This window comes from Taudactylus pleione, unplaced genomic scaffold (genome assembly GCF_031769625.1).
Source record: "Taudactylus pleione unplaced genomic scaffold, aTauple2 ptg000135l, whole genome shotgun sequence".
Taxonomy (NCBI): Eukaryota; Metazoa; Chordata; class Amphibia; order Anura; family Myobatrachidae; genus Taudactylus; species Taudactylus pleione.
The window spans coordinates 1212494-1236128 of NW_028284537.1; the positions used below are offsets into that span (position 1 = coordinate 1212494).

Here is a 23635-nt window from a genome sequence, read left to right on the forward strand (position 1 = left end):
GGGGGTGAATACTTTTGCAAGGCACTGTAGCTATAGATACCTATAGAACAGAATATCTCTGTTCAAAAATTCTCTTTGTGCATCAGATAATTTTGGTAATTTAGCATCTGTCAACAGTTCAGTATGCAATATGGGATCAATAATAGATCATGGTCATGCCTCTGATGAAACGGCCCTGCTGATTGGCTGAGAAACGCGTCAGGTGTTCCCTACCAGGAAGTGCTACATTGAGCTAGGAGCCAGGAGACGCTGGGCACCCATTTAATACGAGTACACGCTGACTCACAGTGACAGCTCAGTGGAAAGCAGACAAGCGGACCTCTGGAGTGGTGAGACGGAAGACATAGTCTGCGTCATCAGGCTTAGACCGGCTGACTCTGAGGGACCGCGAGCGAGGACGGCTGGACACCCGCAGTGTGGCAATGCCTGCCTAGGTGGCTACGGCTTCACCGTTAGCCCTGCTGGTGAACAGATCCCCATGTGTGAGGGCACTCATTTGTGAGCGGCTGTTCCTGACTCTGGCCCCATCTGGAATTTTCAACATCACCCATCCAGGGACAGCAGTAAGGTACCCCAATTGAGGGATTTTATTGGTGAAATATATAAAATAGCTGACCGGGACGCCGGTATCAGCCGATTGACATTTTTTGCCTCAATAGTGAAATTGATATAAGCACCTAGGAGTCTGTGGATTGCTCCTATGCATCAATAGAGGTGTCTTAATACTTTATTCTGAGACTATTCTGAGGTCACCATTTTTCTGCTGTCTGCTACTCTGAACTGCTATATGTTACTAATATCATCTAATCCATACTAACCCACTGCCGGGGTCTGCTATCATATTCACTGATTACTAACAATTGTGCCTATTATGGAAATTTGCCTAGGATCCTTACCTGTCTTACTTTGCGACCTTAACAATTTTTCACTGGAAGCATGCTATATATTCCCATTTTTACACTAACAATTTTTTAATTGTATTGCTGCTTGGTCCTATTGAATACTCATCTGTGTGCACACTAGATTTTTATTGTATTGAGCTCAATGCCTATCCTGTAGGAGATTTTGTTGTTGTTGTTGCTGTTTTCAAATCATTGTATTTACCAACCAATTGAATATATGTATCTGTTTTAACTATTTCTATTAAAATTATATTATTGCCGCAGCGCTTTCCTTTTTTCTTGTTGGGATCAATAATAGAAGCTGATATAGTTTCTTATAATATGAAATTGTGTCAGGATATCTACTGTACTTTTCGATTCATGTTAAGATCTTTTTTGATGTTTCATTTTCTGCATTTTGGTCATATTGGCCAACAATCTTCCTACTTTGTTTCCCCCAACAAATATAACAATTTGCCATATAGTCAGATTTCAATTTGGCGTTTGCCATTAGGAATCTTTCTAATAGTTGTCGTTTCTGTTTATAATCTAACTAATTATCTGCCGTTATATTGTTTACATAGTTTTGATAGGCCTCAATCATAGCTTGCAGTAATAAATCATATTTAATATTTATTTTTATATTCCCATCTCCATTTAGCTTGATATCCTATGATTTGCCCACGAATTACTGCTTTCGATGTTGCCCAAAACAGTGCCGGGTAATTTCTAAATTCCTGAAAAGTGCATTAATTTTTATTGCCGACTTTAAATCACATATTCACTGTAAATAAGAATTTAAAAATAGAGCACCAACCAAACTAGTATTCATAAAGTCAAGAAAAAAAAAAAAAGAAAAAAATATAAAAAATTAGCTAGCATTCTACCCCTAAAGATTTTGATTTAACAGATATACCAAATGCACTTGACTTTTTTTTTTTATGTATTTTTTTGAAAGATTGCCTGAAAAAAAAACAACAATACAGTAGTGCATCCAGCTAATAACAAATGTCTATTTCCATAAAAATTAAATAAATAAATCCTATACCATGGGAGTGCAAGAAGTATCAAGTATATTAAAACAGATACACCGTAACATGTCTTGGAGGTATACATTCCAACAGGAGAGTCACTTTATGTTTAGGAGGATAACAAGCCTCGTGTAAAATCTTGTAATACGTGCCACTGTATGATGTGGAGACCAATTGCTTGCTCATCTTCATGCAGGCTTGTGTAATAGGAACAAGTCTCTCTCCATTTAGCCAAACCACCAGTTCTGGGTATGACATTTAAATCCCAAAACTTCTCCAACTCCTGAAGTTGCTTCAGGGAAAAAGATGGTTTAGGACAAGCTCACCCCAGCTGTAAGACCTCCCTGTTATTGCAACACAGATACATGGGCCCCTGGCCCACTTCCCACTAGGAGAGATTCCATGTCAGGCAATCCCGGGTGACCGATGTCTGATATAGAAGAAATGTCCCATTTTAGAATCACAGAATAAGTACAATTCAGTGGATCAGACTGGGAAAAAAGGGGCGTAGTCGGCGGAACTGCAACAGTGATTTAGGAGGGCAGTCTGGTTTGCGATGAGAGACTCTGTTCACGCATGTGCAATAAGACTTCCAGGTCAAAATTATCAGTGGTAGAGCTTGCAGGGACAGCAACTTTTCGGGCCAGGAGTCCCCGTGCCGAAGCAATATTGAATTGCTCCGATAGGATACTGTACATAATTAAAAGGGGGCCAAACTTATCTTTAGGATGCCTATGCCAAATAGTCTTACACCTAGTTTTTAAATAATACAATACATGAATTGGAAATACCCATAAATTGCTTTGAATTCTTTGGATTGCTTGCTTTCACTAACTATGGGGTTCTGGTGTTATTAGAGCAGTAACAATCTTTTCCTTAGTGGCTATATCTTTGTGCATAGTTTGCACATAAACACTATTGTGTTTGGGAGCAGAGCTCTCTTGTGAGCAGGGCCTTCCTTACCCTTAGTTTCCCCGTCTGAACTTTATTTGGTCTGCCATGTATGCCCTGTTTCTCCCCCCCGCCCCCCCACTGTATAACGTTGCAGAGCACTGTAGCACACTATAAATCAACAAACAATAATAATCTCTAATCATAATCACCTTTTTTAGTAGTTTCCTGTTGCATGACGTAAGACGCATGATGGGCAAAATTTACTAAGCGGCGGTTTAACGGCGGGTTCTATTCTATTCTAAACCACGGGGGTTTGGTGGCGGGTTCTATTCTATACCCCGGGGGTTTGGTGGCGGTTTTGCAGCGGTTTCTAAATGACAGCCCTGTTCTATGCTATCATGTGTTTTTTTGACTGTGGTTTGGCAGCGGTTTTGCCATCTGCCGATTTACTAAGGCCAAAACTGCTGCAAAACTGTAATCAAAACACATTTTAGAATAGAACAGCGCTGTCATTTAGAAACAGCTGCAAAACCGCCACCAAACCCCCAGGGTTTAGAACAGAACCCGCCGTCAAACTGCCAGGGTTTAGAATAGAACAGAACCCGCCATCAAACTGCCGGGGTTTAGAATAGAATAGAACCCGCCGTCAAACCGCCGCTTAGTAAATTTTGCCCAATATCTCTTATTTTAAAACTCCTAGTATTCTGTTGGGATCTTCAGAAATCTTTTCCTGGTCAGTTACCTAAATGAGCATGTGAAATAAAGCCACAGAACCCCCAGGCTCAGTCAGGTAGCAGTTTATTGGTAATTTGCAGCCTCCATACACATTGTGAGATATTGCACAAATAGTATACTTTACACATGCAACTTCCCTGCTGTCACCAGTCACTCGATTAGCTTTGCCGCACTTCTACCTAAAACACAAATGCTTTTGTACGGAATACACCAAATGGTGTCACATGGCGCAAAATTTATACCGGTATTGCCAATTATTCAAGAATTATTCTGGACCAAGTTCTAAAGTATATAGTAAAATTGTAAACAAAACTCCCTATAGCCTAAAAAGGAGCCGCCATTACATGAGCCATATTTAACAGGTCTCTTGGCGGAGGTTTGTGTATTACCAAATCACTCAAGTCTGCAGTAATCTATAGCAACACAATATTCACATTGCAATTACTGAAGATGATGCATGGAAAGATCTGGTTGCTATGGGTTACAATGCATCTGTACTGTATGCTCCATAACCCGATACTTCCAATGAAGTATGAGACCATGGGTTTTATTCACTAAGCCTTGGAGAGAGAGAGAAAAAGTAGAGAGAGCTGAAGTACCAACCAATCAGCTCCTAACTGACAGAATATGTTTGAAAAATGAGCTGATTGGTTGGTATTTTCTCTCTCTCCACTTTCTCTCCCTCTCTCTCCAAAGCTTAGTGAATAGACCCCCATATTCTAGGTGACATAATATTGTTCAACCAATGTAGGAAGCAAGTTTTTGAACTGCAAAAATAAACTTATGTTTGCATCTCATTCAATCACCAACGACTGTATTGTCTGGACATGTTTCAATGCAAAAGATTTTTATAAAGTTATTAACAGCCATTAAAAGTAATTTATAGCTTGTAAGCTACAGGGTTCTGATTATAGATTCAATCCCGAGGAGCTAACAGGAATGTACATTGTAAGCAGAGGGCGTAAACTAAGTGTTGCAGAAAACTTGTGCTTCTTAGTGCATAAGCTCTACAGTGCAACGGGCAATAAAAATAAGGGGGAGATTTATCAACCTGTCCAGTCAGTCCGCCCACAAGTGCAACGGCTGACTGAGCAGCCCTTGTATAACCAATGGTTGCAGGGCGAGTTCGGATGTCACAGTACTTGTATCCCTACATATAAAAGTACAGCAGGGGAAAGCATGATCAGAGGACATGACTGGAAGCTTGCTAAACAGTAATGGACGAAAGCACGTCTACAATAGCAGCTTTTTTTATGCATAAAGCTTTACATCAGATACAAAGCAGCTCCTAAATAACGTGCACATACGCATAAATAATACATAAATGTGGCTCTTTAAAGTAGCCTAAATAATATAGCTTTTACATAATAAACTTAAATATATTTGTCCAAGAAGTCACAGACACAAAATTAAGTTCAAACTACGTAATGTGTCAACACAATCGTCAATAATCCATACATTAATAATAAAGAAGACCCGAGTATGACCTATAACCCCTCAGCATATAACCAAGACATGAAAAGGCGGGAAAATGCCAAATTTTGGTGCAAATTTGCAATAAACCACAGCAACCAATCTGCAAGAAGCTTTTATCTGCTGAGGCAATAAAAGCCAAGGTTTGATTGGTTGGTGCAAATTAGCACTAAATATTACTTTAAAAAGGACAAAGTATTTGGGCTCATGGTCATTTTAAATAAACTCTGTTCCCTTTGGTAGGAGTGATGCTTTCGCACACTGTATCTGCCGAGGCCGAGTGCTTGTGCGGAACGTCGGCGCACATCTCCGCCATATACAGTAGCTGTAACAGCTATTTTTCCTACCCACCTCTGCGAGTAAAAACAAGCGATGGTACTGGCCTCGAGGTGCCATTACAGTGGGGCAACTCCCGTCCATCGCCGTTCTGAATTAACCCATAATAGTACTATGGTAACCAAGATGGCCACCACAGCCTTTCTGGATGACAGCTGAGAGACCTAGATCGTCCGGGGCGAACACACACGAGTATTATGAAATACAGCTGTAAACATAGGGAAGGTAAATAAATAGCACCAACACCTGATGAAAATGCAGCAGTCCCATAAACTCCTCTCCCTCACATATGAAACACCCAGGAGTAGATTTACTAAAACTTCTCAAAAAATTTCCAAAGTGCAGGTGTTGGCCCCATCAGCCAATCATATTCTAGCTATCACTTTTCTAGTACCATGCCGCAAAATGACAGCTAGCATCGGATTGGCTGCCACCTCTGCTTGCTCTCTATAGCACTACACAACATACCCGCAAGCGATAATGTTAGGGTAGGAGGAGTGTAAACATAACAATGCAGATGTATTACCCAAGTTAGTGCAAAAGGAAAATTAAAACACACAAGCAAAGCTAAATTCTTGGTTTATAAAGTACACAAACGAAGTTTTGCATAGTAACTACTTAGCCGTGTGTTTGCATTTATGATTCACATACAAAAACTGCAGAAAAAAAAATACATATTATATTGACTTAACTATTAAAAAGCATAATATATATTTTTTATTTTTTTTTAATAACGAGGATATGGTTAAAAATAAACATAATCTGGACTGCTAGAGTCTTAAGCATACAGAGATATTAAACTCTAATCGATCATTTTCCCCAAAAGACGAGCAATGGATAGGACACCTTACAAAAATACCTACCCCTTGTTATCAATCGGGACTGGAAGCTATTAAATCAAGGAGGCTATTCTGCCCTATTGCCCATGGTCTTGTTGGAATCCAATGGCCTAATCCAGTGGTTCCCAAACTGTGTGCCCTGGCACCCTGGGGTGCCTGGGGACACTTGCAAGGGTGCCTCACGATGGTGGTCCAGCACCAAATCAAATTATTTATGGTTAGTGTAATGTAAATATGTGGACAAACAGATGCGCAAACCTGTCCAAGACCACATAACTCAACCTGAGGATGATAGGTAAGTGCAATTCTCTTAATTTATTTCTCAATAACAGAATTTTGGCTTAGGGGTGCCATGAAAACAATGCTGATACTCTAGGACGCCTCGATTCCAAAAAGTTTGGGAAACACTGTCCTAATCTATAAAAACACAGCTAATGTTCTCCTTCTTGACGATGGTAATCTAGGTACGCTACTGTAACTCACTCACCATAATGGGCTGTATGATCCAGTTCCTAAAGGTTTGTATATACAGCTGCAAGTGATATGTTAGTCTTCCCCTGCAGCTGAAATAGCACAGGCAATAAAGATCAGCAGAATGTGCTTAGCGCAAGCAGGACAGACCGTGGGCAAGCAGTTGTCCTGCTTCCAGGGCCTGTTCTGTTTTTGCAATGAAATTTTTCGCTACTGGTGAACCCGTTTAAGTGCTGCGTATGCTTCATTCCCGCAGATTTGTACGGAACGAACACAAAAAAAAACAAAACCCGAAATCAATACACATCCATAATTAATTCACGTTATAAAGCCAATAATATTTCAAGAAGGAAAACAACTTTTTACCCCATGACTTCAGGAGGACTGTTGGACACAAGGATATAGTGCGCCCTGACATCCCATAGGGACACGAAAGACGTCTTTCTGTAGCCAATACAAGTGCAGCTTAGACAACCAAAAACGTGTTCCGTTCCTAAATAATACTGTGTACATATCAGTGGGTTGGACTGTGATATGGGGAACATATTGACTATGTTCCAACAAAATGCACAACCCCCCCCCCCCCCCCCCTTCCTCAAAGAACCTGACCCCATCCACAAGACTGCAGCGATGTGATGTCACACAGAGAAATAAGAAGTCTGGCTTCTGTGCCTGACCAGGTTTTTGGGAGAGGAAAAATGGCTGACGGGCACTGCCACCGGTACACACAACTGAAAACAAAATGATCAACCTCAACGGGTACCATGGCGAAGGAGCCGGGGAGGTCTGAGGGGGGCAGGGGTGTAGAGGCGATCAGCTCATTCTTTTACTTTATTTATATAGTCAGCGATTTTGGTGAAGTTCTCCTCCTGCTGTTCAAGAGCATCGAGGACAATGCCCATGGGCGTCTTCTTCAGTCCGATCCCCTCCATCTTGTTCTCCATCTTGTTCTTTAGGTTGCGGAGCCTCAGAGACGCGTGGATAAACATCACTACATGGGGGGAGGAAAATTTTTGGGAGAGGTCATTACAGCACCTGAATAAAATAACTTAATATATAATAAATCATATGCAGGTTTTTATTTTCTCACAATTCTTAAAAAAATAAAGTTTAAAAAATTAAATAACACTGACAGGAGTTATTCTGTACTAGTAACCATACAGCAGCGCTTCCACTGCAAACTAAGGTTCAGATCCAAAGTTATACTAAAATGCAAAGTTTTAATTTTCTGTAGATCCTGCAACCCGCGGGGAGAGCCGTGCTGGACTGGATCGATGCACCGCGGGTAACTGAACTTTGGTTTTCGTCAGTGAGTGCGATTCAAAATTAATTATTTAAATTTGTAGTCACCTGCCACAACAGATGCAACTATTGGTTTCATGATAATCCAATAGATATATATATATATTATAAGTGCATCACTGAAGCATGACCAGGCTCAGTAATAGTGCCCCATTACTGCAGTCACTGACCACAAATTAACACGTTTCAGCCGGGATGTCACCGAATTTTCCTCCAGTACTGATGGCATATAAAGACACTTGTGGTTTTCTTTAAATCACCCCATTTGGCCTCCTGAATAATAACAGGCAGCTTTATGTAATAATCCTCTCAATGCAACAGCACAGTCTAGTGGCAAGAGGTGGGAATGGCACCACTGCCAGGCACAATGGTCAGTGTGTTTACCTTGACAAAGACAGGTGCTCATTAGAGTTCTAAATACAGGTAGGGTTGTGATTAATATTATCATCATCCCTTATTTATATGGTGCCACAAGGGGTCTTACAACATACAGAAACATGAGGTTAGAGGGTCCGTTCGTGAGAGCTTACAGTCTAAAGGGGAGGGGCAGACATACAGGGGTGGCACAGATGGGGTAGACAGTGAGCAGTGGGTTATGAGAGCTGGACAGCTTTGATAAAGAAGTGGGCCTTGGAGAGGCGAAGAGTCTGATCGGGAGGGGAAGATGGGCGTTTAGTGTAATTACTAAAACAACGACTACTGTATATTTACCGGTGTACTGTGTCATTTTTGTACATGGACTTAATTTATTGAGTTTACTCATATCTGAATATTATGGTGACTGATGGTATAGAGCAGTGTTTCCCAAACTCTGTCCTCAAGGCACACTAACGGTCCTGGTTTTAGTGACATCCATGGTAGAGCACAGATTTTAAATCAAAATAACTGAAAATATGAGATATGGTAAGAACTTACCCTTGTTATCTCTATTTCTACGAAGTCCATAGGGTTCCACAGGATACCTTGGGGTATAGGTGATGACGTCAGTCTTCAGGCACCACAGAGTTAAAGTTTTCAGCCTCCCAGGATGCATCTGGGTCCCTCTCCTATACCCTGCCCCCGGGCCAAGGCATCTCAGTTACGTCACAAGCCATAGGCCGGAGGAGGAGAAGAAAGAGAGAAGAAAAAAATCTGGACACTCACAAGAATCACATTCTCACCATAGGGAGACGGAAAAACCGGTGACCAGAATAAAGCCCATCTGCAGTACAGGTGCGACAGGTGCGACAGGGCGGGAGTCCTGTGGAACCCTATGGACTTCGTAGAAATAGAGATAACAAGGGTAAGTTCTTACCATATCTCATATTTTCTACTTCAGGGTCCATAGGGTATCCACAGGATACCTTGGAGATGTCCCAAAGCAGTATCCTTTAAGGGTGGGGACGCTCCTGTGCTGAGAGGAGAATCCACCGCCCGAAGGAAGCATCCTGAGAGGCAAAGATGTCAAAAGCGTAATACCTCACAAAGGTATTGACAGAAGACTACGTAGCAGCCCTGCAGATCTGAACTGCAGAGGCACCACGTCTAGCTGCAAACGAAGGACCCACAGACCTAGTGGAATGAGCCCTCACCAAGGAGGGAACTGGAAGACCTTCATGAAGATAAGCTTCTGAAATTGCCATACGAATCCAGCCTGCCAAAGTCTACTTTGAAGCAGGCCAACCCTTTTTACGGAAGCCATAGAGGACAAACAAGGCGTCCGACTTCCTAAAAGAAGAAGTGCGGTCAACATAAATACTCAATGCCCGCACAACATCCCAAGTGGCGTCACCCACTGAAAGTCCAGGTGAATCGAAAGCCGGCACAACAATTTCTTCATTGATGTGAAAACTGGATACCACTTCGGGAAGGAATCCCGGACGAGTGCGAAGCACCACCCTATTCCTATGAAAAATCAGAAAAGGGGGTCTACAAGAGAGAACCCCTAAATCCGAAATCCTTCTGGCCGAGGCAATGGCCAGAAGGAATATGGTTTCAGCTGTAAGCCATTTAAAGTCCAGTGGTTCAAACGGCGGTCCCTAGAGAACTCTCAGGACCACAGCCCAATTCCAAGGCGCCACCGGTGGAACAAAAGGTGGCTGAATGCGAAGAACACCTCGCATAAAGGTGTGCACATCAGAGAGCGCAGCAATCCTACGATGAAACCAGACTGACAGGGCAGACACCTGCACTTTCAGAGAAGCCAGGCGAAGCCCATGATCCAGTCCAGCCTGTAGGAAAGCCAACACCCTAGACAGGCGGAACTCCCTAAGGGAATACCCTCTAGGTCTACACCACCGGAAGAAAGTATGCCACACACGATGGTAGATTCTTGTCGAGGAAGGTTTACGAGCTCTTAGTATGGTTTGCACCACGGAGCTAGAAAAACCCTCTGGACCTTAGCATGACCGTTTCAACAGCCACACCGAGTCAGGTCCGGGTGAAGACAAGGACCCTGTGACAGCAGATTCGGTCGTAATGGTAACCTCAGAGGAACGTCTACTGACAGACTCTGGAGGTCGGAGTACCAGTGCCGTCTGGGCCACTCGGAAGCTATCAACAGTAGCGTACCTCCTTCTTGATTTGAATTTCCGTAATACCCGCGGAAGAAGGGAAAACGGAGGGAAAAGGTAGGCAAACTGGAACGTCTACTAGACGGACAGGGCATACACCAGAGACGCCTTTTCTCATGTTCGAGACCCGTACACCGGCAACCTGTTGTTGTGCCGGGACGCCATGAGGTCTATCTCTGGAAGACCCCACTTGTCCACCAGACTCCAAAAGACGTCCTGGTATAAAGACCACTCTCCCGGTTCCTCCTTGCTGGTTTAAATAGGCCACCGTGGTGGCGTTGTCCGACGGGACCTGCACAGGGTGACCCTGGAGAACCGGCTGTGCCCGCTGGAGAGCTCTTGACACCGCATGGAGCTCCAAAATGTTTACTGGAAGCTCCGCTACCGCCCGAGTCCACCTGCCCTGAAACAAGTGTGGACCCGTGACAGCTCCCCAGCACCGGAGACTGGCGTCCGTTGCTAACAGGACCCGGTTCGCCACCCAGAACGGGCGACCCTTGTTGAGGTGGGTCGTCTGCAAACACCAGGTTAGAGACAGGCGAACATCCGGAGTGAGCCCCATCGTCTGGGACTTGAGACACTGAGGCAATAAATTCCATCTGGACCGGATCAATAGCAGCAGAGGTTTGGAGTGAAATTGGGCGTACTCCACCATGTCGAATACAGACACCATTGAGCCCAATAACCTCTTTGCCAAGCGTATCGACACTCCACGACACTGCAGACAACTGCGCACCCTCAACTACAAAGCAAGGATCTTTTCCTCCGTCACAAAGATCCACTGCTGCCTGGAGTCCAATAAGGCCCCGAGGTGCAGGATCCTCTGAGACGGGGTGAGAGTGGACCTCTGCCAGTTTGTCAACCAGCCGTGACGTTGCAGTACCGCAATCGTCAGATCCAGATGGTGTAAAAGAAGCTCTGGAGACCCCGCTATCAACAGGAGGTCGTCCAGATAAGGCAACAGTCGGACTCCCTGCGTCCCCAGGAGAGCCGCCATGACCGCCATGACCTTGGTGAATACCCGTGGAGCAGTCACCAGGCCAAAAGGCAGTGCCCGGAACTGGAAATGTTCGTTGCAGATTGCCAATCTGAGGAACTGCTGATGGCGCAAAAGAATAGGGACATGCAGGTAAGCGTCCTGGATGTCCAATGACACCATGTAGTCCCCAGGTTCCAGAGCCAGAATAATGGACCGCAGGGTCTCCATCCGAAACAGAGGCACCCTCATGGACTTGTTGAGGGCCTTTAGGTTTAGTATTGAACGGTAAGACCCATTGGGTATCTGCACCAAAAATAGAATGGAATAGAAACCCAGGCCCCTCTGGGAAATTGGAACATGCACTGAAACTCCGGCCTGGAGCATAATGTGCAAAACCTTCCGCAGTTCCGAGGCTTTGCTCTGGTCTAGCGGAAGGCCTGTCCCGAAAGGAGAGGGCATACCCGTGAAAGACCACCTCCTGAACCCAAGTGTCTGTCGTAGTCCTCGACCAGCACCGGGCGAACTGAAGCAGGCGCCCCCCACTTTGGGGTCCCCCAAAAGGAGGCCTGGACCGTCAGGCTGCAGGTTTGTTATCTGACCTAAGAGCCGGACGTCTGGTACTCCAGACCTGTTTCTTGGGCTTGGACAATTTCTTGGTCCCAGCCTGCCGTGGAAAGGACTGTACTTTAGGCCTACCTTGGGCCCTGTGAGGCCGAAAGGACGACCCACCAGCACTAGAAGGAATCGTAGCAGACGGAAGACACTCAGATTTTGCTGCTGCCAACGTAACTACAATTTTGTCCAGATCTGGACCAAATAGTACCTGTCCAGACCTTCTAATCCCTTTTTGGAATCCGCATCCGCTTTCCAAGAACGCAACAGCCACGGCTGCAGAGGAGATCCTAGAGGTGAGCATACAAATATCTAAGGCCGCTTCATTAATGTAAGTGGCAGAGTCTCGGAGATTGCCCACCAACTCGGTCTGTTCAGCCGAACAGTCAGAGTCCAAAGACGCCTCCAAATTATCCGCCCAGCGCTCCATAGCTCTGGCTACCCAACACATGGCCAGAGCCGGTCTGGATGCTTTCCTGCAAGGGAATAAACGGATTTGAGGCAGATCTCCACCTTGCGGTCAGTGACATCCTTCAAGGATGACATCGAAGGCATAGCCAACGTGGCACCTTTGACTAGGCGTGTGACATGTGAATCCACTTGTGTAGGGGATTCCCGCTTAGAAAAATAATTGACCGCAAACGGATAACCCACGGCTAAGCACCTCTGGGGCTGAAACCGTTTACCTAGATTTTTCGACGCCTCCTCTAAATGATCCACTAATTGATCAGAAAGAGGGAACACCGTAGCCTCACCCTTAATATCCTTAAAAAGGCATATATGAATGTGGCCACCAAAGGATCAATATCCTCAATAACTAAAGCCGAGCAGACCGCTCGAATAAGACCAGGGATATACACCTTGGACTTAGCGTCCGGCTCTTTGGTACGGAGAGGTTCTTGGTCAGATAGATCCAGAATCTCCCCATGATCTGACGTCTCATCGTCATCCCCATAAGGAGCAGATAAAGACGCCACCGGCCATTATGAGGCCGCAACACAGACTCCCCCTGTAAAACATCGGACAAATGCTGAACCGATGTAGTTAGAGTATTAACCCACGCAGGCTCCGGAGAAACCTGGGAAGGGACAGGGAGACTGTGGGGTACCATCAATTGTCTCGGGAACTCCCGCATGGGTGACGACACCACTGACTGCTGGGACAAACCCGTCTGGGTAAACGCAGGTGGCGGAGCTAGCTGGCCCACAAGGGTTGTAAGCGCCTTAGCGAAACAAGGCCAGGGAGGTTCCTGTACCGGGACCATAATCGGCCGTGACAGTGCCAGGCACTGGGGACATAACCCCTCCGCGTTACCCTCCCCCTCCGCTATTGGTACCTTACATTTAGTACACATGAGCTGGAGAGGAAAGTCAGTCTCAGACATGATGGTAAGTATGTGACACTCACACCTATACGTATTGGTATAGTGTGAATAACACCCTGCACACCGCGCACCGCAAGGGCTTTGAGCAGAGCAAGATCAGGGACAGTAATAAAGCTGACAGTAGAAAGTGAAAGTACAGACAGCAGGCTAGCAGTTCAGTCACATACAATGCAGAAGAAACAAATCCCTGCACTATTAGCGCTGGTTCTCAACTACTCAGACCCTCAGGCTGGTAGGACTCAGCGCTGCATACACTGACCTGTAACAAACAGAGGAGAGGTATGCTGGGGGACCCAGACCGCAATGCCACCGCTCACAGGCTTCCAGCAGCGTTCACCATGCTTTAAAGATGGCCACCGAGGAGCAGAAGATGAAGGAGGCCGGCCTGGGGAGGACAGCTGACACACTGTGGCCAATCAGGCAGAGCAGAGAGGCTGTGTGCAGCAGGGGAGGCGCCGGCTGTGAGACAGGGAAAGCGCGCTCCCCTGGCATGCATTTAACCCCTGGGACGCCGCATCGCATGCCGCTCAGCAGTGGCCCGCTGTCCCAGGGGGTAGTGGAAGCGCAGGTTGGTCGCCTGGCTCCACGCTGCAGCCAGTCCCCAGGGAGCCCCCTGCCTGGGGACTCAGGACCATGTGACCAGCGGGGACCCACCGCGGGACCCCGCTGCTTACCTGCTATCCCCTTGGATCCGGCCATGGTCCAAAACATCTGGGGACACCGCTAGCCGTGACCCCAGATGTCTACCAGCATCCCCGGATCAGTACCGGCGTTCTGGTACCGGCGGGGTGTAGGGGAGACGGCATGGACGTCAGTACTGACTGTCCATGCTGTACTCCCAGAGGTGCAGCCAGCGCTGCCTTTAAAAGAAACTTCAGGGGCTCTTCACAGCCCCCCTCTGCACAGTGCCACCGACACCGGCCAGGCACCGACGAAACTGAGATGCCTTGGCCTGGGGGCGGGGTATAGGAGAGGGACCCAGATGCATCCTGGGAGGCTGAAAACTTTAACTCTGTGGTGCCAGAAGACTGACGTCATCACCTATACCCCAAGGTATCCTGTGGATACCCTATGGACCCTGAAGTAGAAATACTAATTTGGACACCTGTGCTCAAGTTTGGCTATCCTTAAAACCTGGACTGTTAGTGTGCCTGGAGGACTGTGGTTGGGAACCCCTGGTATAGAGTCTTCACTCTTCATCTAAATGTAGTTTGGACTTTTGTCCACAGACTGTACACAGAGATACAGGCAGCTGATCTATTACTGGAATGCCTAGGATCTGGCTTTTCTGCATGAGGTCTGTTTCAGTTATTTGCAGCACCATCCCCATATTATCCAAAATGGCATTTAAAAATGACCCATTGATGTTCCCACGCTGCCTGTTAATTACAACGTTTAGCGGTGCTCCTCACAGTAACGGCCACTCACTGATCATGTCTTTGTAATCACTGAACAACAGTAATTTACTTTTTTCCCCTTCATGGTTTTTGTGCAAATCAAGATTCTGAACATAAATCTGGTTGTTTTAAAAGTAAAATTTGGGTACATACTAAAATGATGTGTGTACCAAACGACGGCACGATATTTTGGGTGGTCTGTACACACTGCACCATCTTGTATACGCCCGCCCGATATATCATTCCCCTGCCACATCCAGAAGCACAGTGTTATCTGTGGGATCTTCAGATCTCCCTGCAGTGAAGGCCAATCTGAAAAAATGACGAACGACGCACGGGAGCGCCATAGTGCGTACACACACTGGACGTAATCATCCAGTGTCTGATGTGTACCCAAGCTTAAGAGAACTCGCTCTCCCTTGTACCAAATGCAAGTATATTTTTATTTTTTTTAGCCCTTTTACAATACTATTTGCACGCCTTTTTATCTATTTATCTTTCTATGGTCTATTCAGTGTCCCATGAGGCGAGGAAAAAAAAAAAACTTGTGATTTTGACAGATTTACATTGCCATACAAATACAACCAACCCCTTATCTGTGGATCTGCACAGACAAACACACACCGATATCTATTACGGTGCGTACACACGGTACAATCAGTCAGCGATAATGATATCACTGACTGATCGCCCTGCACCTTCCCGGTGTGCTGGATGATCATTATCATTCATACAGCACACCACCAACCCACCAACGACGGGCCATCGGCCCGTGATCAACGATCGTGGGTCCCTATGTAACCTGGTCGATATCGACCAGGTTGGCCTGCATGCACGGTCGATGTCATTATCGTCCATACGTGCCTGCACATCGCTGGTCGTTTGAGGGTTGAAGGGCACTAAAAACGAACGATTTGAACAATAACTATATAGTTATCGGTCATATCGTGCATTTTTATCGTACCGTGTGTACGCACCATTAAACGAGGAGCATATTGACTTACACAGCAGTGGGAAAGAAATCCCGAACACAAAGACCATTACGCCTCCGAATAGCGAGATGACAAAGTAGCTGGACAGCATGATGCACAGAATGAAGAGAGTGGGGTACTGCTTCTTAAATTTACGGACGAAGTCCTTATTGTGCGACGTCCACACAAACCCCAGGAACACCAGGATGACCACGCTCCCTCCCAGGATCATGTTAAAGGGGCTCAAAAACCTGCAGGAAAACAAAGTGCAAAATATATACATGAATGTACGGCCACTAGAGCACCTACAGAATAACAAAGTTACCTTTTAAATATAACATAAACAAGTTGTTTTTTTTTTGGGTCGAGACAATATAAGAATGTAGTTCATCCAATTATTAGGAATCCGTGAGCTGAATCCCATTTCTGCTTGGGAAGCTAAGTGAAAGCTACTGTCCTCTGTTATTTATTTATTTATTTATTTATTAACAGTTTCTTATATAGCGCAGCATATTCCGTTGCGCTTTACAATTGGAAACATTGATAGAACAAAACAGGGTAATAACAGACAGACATAGAGGTAAGAGGGCCCTGCTTATCAGCACTCCCAGGCTTAAGGTGCGTACACATATGACCGATAACATTGATCATATCGTTATCGTTCATATTTTGGCACCTTCCAACCCCCAAATGACGGATGATGCGCGGGCATGGATGGTCGATAACGACCATCGCCCCGTGCATGCAGTCCAACCTGGTTGATATCGACCAGGTTACTATAGGGACCCGCGATGGTTGATCGCAGGTCGTTATAGTCGTTTGGGGGTTGGTGGCGTGCTTGATGATCGATATCGATCATGCAGCACATGCAGGACGATCAGACAACGATATCGTTATCTGATCTGACCGTGTTTTTGCACCATTCAAAATGACTGTAGCAGCATGCTTTCATGAGATTACGAGCAGGAAGTCTGCTTAGTGCGGGAAATAAAATATCTTCCCCCGCGATAACATATACCTTCACTTCTAGTTCAATAAATGTTTTACATGTTTGTGGTGCGGTTAGGGAACTAATGATTCACAAAATAGGAGTGCATTACAGCTGTACTCGCTCAGAGCACGGATATTATTCCCCGAATCCTTCTGTTTGCAATGAGAAGAGTTTCACATTTCCAGCCCTGCCCTCCACCTGTTCCGGTCAGTCCGTCTCCCCTCCACTACAATCAAAGATCTTGGCTGGCTTTATAACTAGCGTGCAGTGAATCAGAGGTGGGAGTTATAAGTGCCACGCTATATTTAGGCCCCAAATAGCTACTTGCAACCAGTTTGGAAAAAGTGAGTAATATCAGTCACAGAAACTAAATGTTAACAGATGTGCGCACACTTTGACCAACGCCCTGCAATCACAGGGGCAAAGAGTGGAGCTAAAATCCCAAATACAGAGGACATCACACCATAGCAGACAGCGACTAAACTATGACCTGGGTTTTTCTATTTGAAATGGACAATCAATTGCCTGTACTAGGATTGAAGAGCATTTACAATGACAGAGGCCCTGATTCAGAGCCGGACGCTCTGAATCAGGGCACCTTTTTTTTTTTTTTTTATGGAGCGGCCTCCTGGCCGCTCGCATCGCTGTGGGTTGCCACCCACAGCTAATGCGAGCGGCCAGGATGATGGTCAAGACCATCGCGACCATCGGGCTTGCGACGAGACCCTTGTGGTAGGGTCTCGTGGCCATAAGCGCCAGAGAGCTTTCGGCTCAACCAGAGCCGAGAGCTCTCCCACTGACATCACTTGTGATGTCAGTGGGGCCGCCCCCAAATGGTAGGCGTTCCCATGGGAACGCCTCCGTCTGGGCAGCCACTCCCCCGACCCGCCCACCAAAGGGGGCGTGCTGTCACTCAACATCGACAGCAAGCCCCCTTTGGTGCGAGACCCGGAGCGACGGATTGCCCATCGCTATCCGGGTCTCGCGCATGCGCACAACGGAGCCAGCTCCGTCGTGCACATGCGCTCTGGGCCACCATCAACCCGGTTGCGAGCGCTCAGCACTTGCGACCGGGTCTGAATCAGGCCCAGAATCCCAATGACAGAGAGTGAAACTGCTCCTTTCATAGTAGACTCCACACTGCCACTTTGTTAAATCCCAATATCGTGCATTCACGACTGTACAATTAGACTTCAGAAAATATTACGCATCTATAATGCAAGATAAGCAAATAAAAAGTTTATACTGGAATCCACGGCTATGGAAATGACTGTATTCTTGTATTATCTCTTGCAATAATGGCGTTTCATCCGGTTATAAAGACATTACAAGGAACATGGCTATTAATGTGTACAGGGGACAACCTACCAGAGGTATTACAGTAGAGATTACAGAGATCACCAAGGAGCACAGATGACTCAGGGCTTTGGCAATAAATATTGACTGCATCCGTTTCCAAGCTGCTTGGAGACTAGTGCAACTAAAACGCTATTGTGACGCAGGATGTCTTGACGACACATGAACAGGACACATAAGATCGCGACATATGCGATGGTCAGTGACATGGATAAGGACGTTATTTAAAGCGTGCTGACAGGTCACAGCTCCCGGAGGCAGGTGGATGTAAAATTAATATACAGTAATCCTAGGTTGCAGACGGACAGCGATGTAAGAACGCGGGCTAATTATATAATACCCGAACTAATGGCTGTACAGGGGGGGGCAAGGGGTGAACTAACGAGATTTATATGAAAAATGCATTTTATTACTTCCACAGAGTCCACCTTTTGGGCACCGATGCCATATACAACGCATATGTTATTCTGGTCTACTGGCACTAATCTTGTAAACAGAACACTAATATCTTTATCACTGTTGATAACTCGACAATCAACCACACCCCACAAGCTCGCTGCCTAGGTGTTATCTTAAGGGGTCTATCCATTAGGAGACCTGAAAAACTGAATGTCTAGCGTTCAGTCCTTCAGGTCGCCGGGTGCGGTGCCGCACTGAACGTCATTCAGTGCAGGAGACCGACCTCCTATGTGTGAACATGTGGAACCTGACGCTCGTCGTCAGGTTGACCAGCATGTTCCACAGATAGTCGGGGTCGGCAAGGACCCAGCGTGCACGCGCATCGCTGGTCCTTGCCGGCTAACCATTAGACGACTTTCTGAAGGTTCCGACCAAAACCTCCTGGTTTGGGTCAGATCATTCAAAAAGTCGTCTAATGGATAGGCCCCTTTAGACTTTGAACTGTCCTTTGATCCCACATTCAATCTGTTTCCAAATCAGGTTACATACATTTAAACCAAATGTCCAGAATACACCCATAACTTATACCATATACTGCAAAAACAAGCTCATTTGTGCACTCATTATTTCCAGCATTGATTATTGCAATAATCTCATTACTTGTCTTCTCCCAATACGGGCTCTCACCACTACCATCCATTTTGAACGCAGCTGCGAGTCTGATCTTCCGCGCTAAACGTTCGTCTGCTGCTCCGCTCTGTCAGTTACTCCGTTGGTTACCTTCTACCGAATGCAATATAAAAATACTTTAACTTACACATACAGCTGTGTCCTTATGCATCTTTGCTGCAGTGGCGCTTAAAAGCCCATCTTGGCACCAACCAATCAGCTCCTGTTTGTCACATTTTGAAACAAGCAGCTACGTACAAATACGCAGCTGCTATTGCAGATCCTTTGATAATCGACCATCTAAGTAACTATGGTCACGCAATATGCCTGAGAGAACGTAGACGCTGGCGCCATATTTTCTGCATAAGGGATCGTAGATTAAAGCATACAAGCCCTGGAAACGGCCGTAACACACCTGCGTTTTTGCTGCCACTCCCCATAACCGCCCTCCAAACAGTCCCTGAATGTCAATCACTTTGCGATTAAATGGTCGCTACGAGTTGAATATCAAAGTAACCTTTGTGTGCGCGCAGTGAGACCGTGACGCATGCGCGGTTGACCGATAATCACTCAACTGCGTAAATATCGGCATTGCATTATCCACATCTGAATCTGGCCCCTAATTCCTGTCAGCACTCCTTCCTGCTCCCTGCGCTCTTTGTTTGATTGTTACCTAGACTCCAACCTGGTTACCTCTTATCATGCCCGACTCCAAGATCTCTCCTGCTCAGGTTCCCAGCTCTAGAACTCACTCTTTCTCCAAGTCATGTCTTCTTGAAAGCTCACTAGCTTCAAACATTCATTTGACACATCTATTTATTACAGCCTACCATCCCTCCTCCTAAATCTGCGCTCTTCTCTGCTCCCCTGGGCTGTGCTTCTCCCCAGTGTTCACCTCTCCTCTTACAGGCAGAGCCCCCCTTCCCCGGCGCTATACTTAATGTACCTTGTCTCGTCTCCTAGTCACTTTTAGCAACTCTCTGTGTTTAGGTCCCTGACACTAACATGAAACTATTCTAGCTAAATGTGTTCCAGAACAGCCCTTGTGCTCATGTGCGGATATAGTCAGATTTGTCCTCTCACTTGTGTAACAATGAAGTGAGACAATTCTGTTGCTGAACGCTTTGGGGCACACGCTGTTCACTAATCCGTCCTAAGGAAGTTGCTGAGAACAGACTGGCAGCTCTGGTATCAGTGGGAGTGCAATTCACTGCATCTAACTTCCAGGTGTTTCACTAATGCAGTTGTATAGAAAACAACCTAGGTGGCAGCACCCATGTGCCTTCCAAACTGGGGCCTGTGGGACAGAGGTAGCCCGCCAGCTGCTGCAATCTGGCCCATTGTCCTTTCCCTACGGTCAACTCTTCTGTTCCGGGCACCCACTCACCTGACCCTAATGACCATGCCCCTGTCCATACTGACATCTCTCCTGTCCCTAATGCCCATTCCCCTATCCATACTGACAACACTCCAGTGGCTAATGCCCATTCCCCTATCCATATTACCAGCTCTCCTGTCCCTAATGCCCATTCCCCTATCCATACTGACAACTCTCCTGTCCCTAATGCCCATTCCCCTATCCATACTGACAACTCTCCGGTGGCTAATGCCCATTCCCCTATCCATACTGACAACTCTCCTGTCCCTAATGCCCATTCCCCTATCCATACTGACAACTCTTCGGTGGCTAATGCCCATTCCCCTATCCATACTGACAACTCTCCTGTCCCTAATGCCCATTCCCCTATCCATACTACCAGCTCTCCTGTCCCTAATGCCCATTCCCCTCCCCATACTGACAACTCTCCAGTACCTAATGCCCATTCCCCTACCCATACTGACAACTCTCCTGTCCCTAATGCCCATTCCCCTACCCATACTGACAACTCTCCTGTCCTTAATGCCCATTCCCCTACCCATACTGACAACTCTCCTGTCCCTAATGCCCATTCCCCTACCCATACAGACAACTCTCCTGTCCTTAATGCCCATTCCCCTATCCATACTGACAACTAGAAATTATCTGCACATAAGAGAGGTAAATGCTGGTCACCTCTTTTCAACTGGGGGCAATATATTGTTGCACAATATGTTCTTGGGGCAGTTAAGTTTGGCATAATATGTACTAGGGACACAATATTAATACATATTTTTTTTTTTATGATAAAATCTCTCCTTAAAAAAGCTGATGGCGTGTCTTTTTCAGTGTACTGTGAGCAAAAAAACTTTAAAATCTGTCTTTTGAGCATAGCTGCTGAATCCATTAATATCACTGGATAGGTTGTTACATTTATTTCAAGATATTTGTATTACTTTTAGTATCTCTAAAGCTGTGTACACATTAGACGATTTCTTGGACGATATGCCAGATTCTGACGAATCGGGACGACATATTGTCAAAACCGTCTAGTGTGTACCCACCATGTCGGCCGTTGCACGCTCCCGTTTGGTCGCTAGTCGCATCGTCCCTACATGTAGCTCAAGCTGACGATGTGGCTGACGATTCTCTGCCGTGGGATGTGGCAGGGGCCGACATATCGGGCAGTCGATCACCGGATCTTCTAATGTGTATGGGCCACCTGATATGTCGGCCCATCGTGGTGGGGGGGTGGGTCGCACCGCTGGGTACACACGTTGTTTAATGTGTACTCAGCTATAGAGATAATATTTGCTTGGCAAGGAACTCACAGAAAGTTGCTGGGAGGCAAACGGAAAATTATTGTGGCCCTCACTTTAAAGTAATTTTCTTGATATGGTTCTCCAAGAAAAACGACTGGACGCCCCTGCTGTAGATACGGATTTAGAGAGGAAACACTTTAGGGGAAAAAAAATGCAGGACTAAAATATGACAGAAAGAAAAGATGTATTTAGTTCCACGTACAGAGCCGGGTCTGCAAGGGTAACATTATGCGCCAGTTTATACCAGGAGAGAGGAGTGGCATGTGAAGAAGATGCAGATTGTAGGGAAAAATACAAATATATGGTGCGAAAACGCTAGGTGAATGCCACGTCTGTATACCCCCATCCTCTGTTTAGCCTCTATAACAGGGGTGGGGAACCTTCTTACTGCCGAGGGCCATTTTGATATATAGAATATTATTCTCAGACCATGTTCCCTCAATATGACATCACGTGGGGCGGAACACAATCGCCGATGATTACAGCAATGCTCCGGGGAGCTGTAAGGGCAGCTTTGTGACCGTCTGAAGCGTCCTAAGGACACTCCAGGTGGCACTGCTGCATAGATTCTGGTTGCAGGGTGACCTAGGCAGATGAGGCTAGCAGAAAAAAGCTCAGAGGGCCAGACCAAATGATTCTGGGGGCCTTATACGGCCCCCGGGCCTGAGGTTCCCCATCCCTGCTCTATAAGCATAAAAATGTGTAACCAGAAAATAAAATTGTCAACAAGTCTGCACGCAGATGAGTACGCTGAACATTTTTTGCTCGCTGGTGCAGTTGGAACTAAACAACTAAACGCTTACGTCCAAATCAACAATGGCTTCTTCAGCAGCGGAGTCTCTATGTAGCCACTGAAAAAAGGCAGGAAACCAGGTTGCGCAACAGCTGATTGACAGCTCAGATGCCCAATAGGTTATGCAGTGCCGGGAGGGGAGTCACCTGGTGACTGACATCTGGATTATCATTCAGTGCCCCAGGACAGGAGTAGTCAAGGTGTCGCACTACAGCTGCTGTGGAACTACACATCCCAGCATGCTCGGCTAGTTTTAGCATGCCCTACAGCAAAACGGCAGCTGGGAAGTGTAGTTTAACAACAAATGGAGTGCCACACGTCACCTACCCCTGCCCTAGGAAGGCATCTTAGCAAAGATGATGGACAGCTCAGGATTCACAGCAATTTTATTGGAATTGGAGCACATATATATATATATATATATATATATATATATATATAAATTTTATTAATTTTTTTGCATTTTGCAAACCTTTAGCTCTCTCTAGATGTGGTGGAACTACAAGTACCAGCCTGCCTTCCTGTCATTGCATTTGACTGGGAAGCTGCAGGTCCGGTCCCTTTCCAGTCTAAGGTCTACATATAACATAAAGGAAATGATCTGTCTCCCATCACCCCAATTGCTGCCTCATCCCCCCTACTCACCCCACCAGGCAGACAGTGGCTGCGGCCAGGATCAGGTAATTGGTCTGGTAGTACAGCAGGTTGCTCACTACTCTGTTGTTCCATTTGGAAATGTCTTTGAAGTCCGGCCGGGAGAAGCGGTCAGTCCCCGGGAAGAAGTCTCCCCAGGCCCGGAGCGGCGCCACCTGCACGTCCATGTTCCAGCAGCAGCTGAGGACGGAGACGAGAGTAGAATATAGGCCGCCGGCGCATGCGCACCAGCCTTCC

At 46.1% G+C, this 23635-nt stretch overlaps 1 protein-coding gene across 1 annotated transcript; it reads right to left on the reverse strand.

Moving 5' to 3' along the window:
* Window positions 1-3587: 3587 nt before the first annotated feature.
* Window positions 3588-23635, reverse strand: ARL6IP5 (ARF like GTPase 6 interacting protein 5). Its single transcript, XM_088473372.1, has 3 exons — window positions 23390-23635; window positions 15891-16108; window positions 3588-7651 (listed from the first exon to the last, which is right to left on the reverse strand). The coding sequence occupies exons 1-3, from the start codon at window positions 23563-23565 to the stop codon at window positions 7479-7481; spliced, it is 567 nt and encodes a 188-aa protein (XP_088329498.1). The 5' UTR covers window positions 23566-23635; the 3' UTR covers window positions 3588-7478.

Excerpts from the sequence above, each read along its gene's own strand:
- ARL6IP5 (XM_088473372.1), bottom strand. The coding sequence starts at position 23,565 with ATGGACGTGCAGGTGGCGCCGCTCCGGGCCTGGGGAGACTTCTTCCCG. Across the intron at positions 16,109-23,389 it reads GCCACTGTCTGCCTGGTGGG|GTTTTTGAGCCCCTTTAACA; the intron begins GTGAGTAGGGGG and ends GTTTTCCTGCAG. Across the intron at positions 7,652-15,890 it reads GATTTCTTTCCCACTGCTGT|TGATGTTTATCCACGCGTCT; the intron begins GTAAGTCAATAT and ends CCCCCCATGTAG.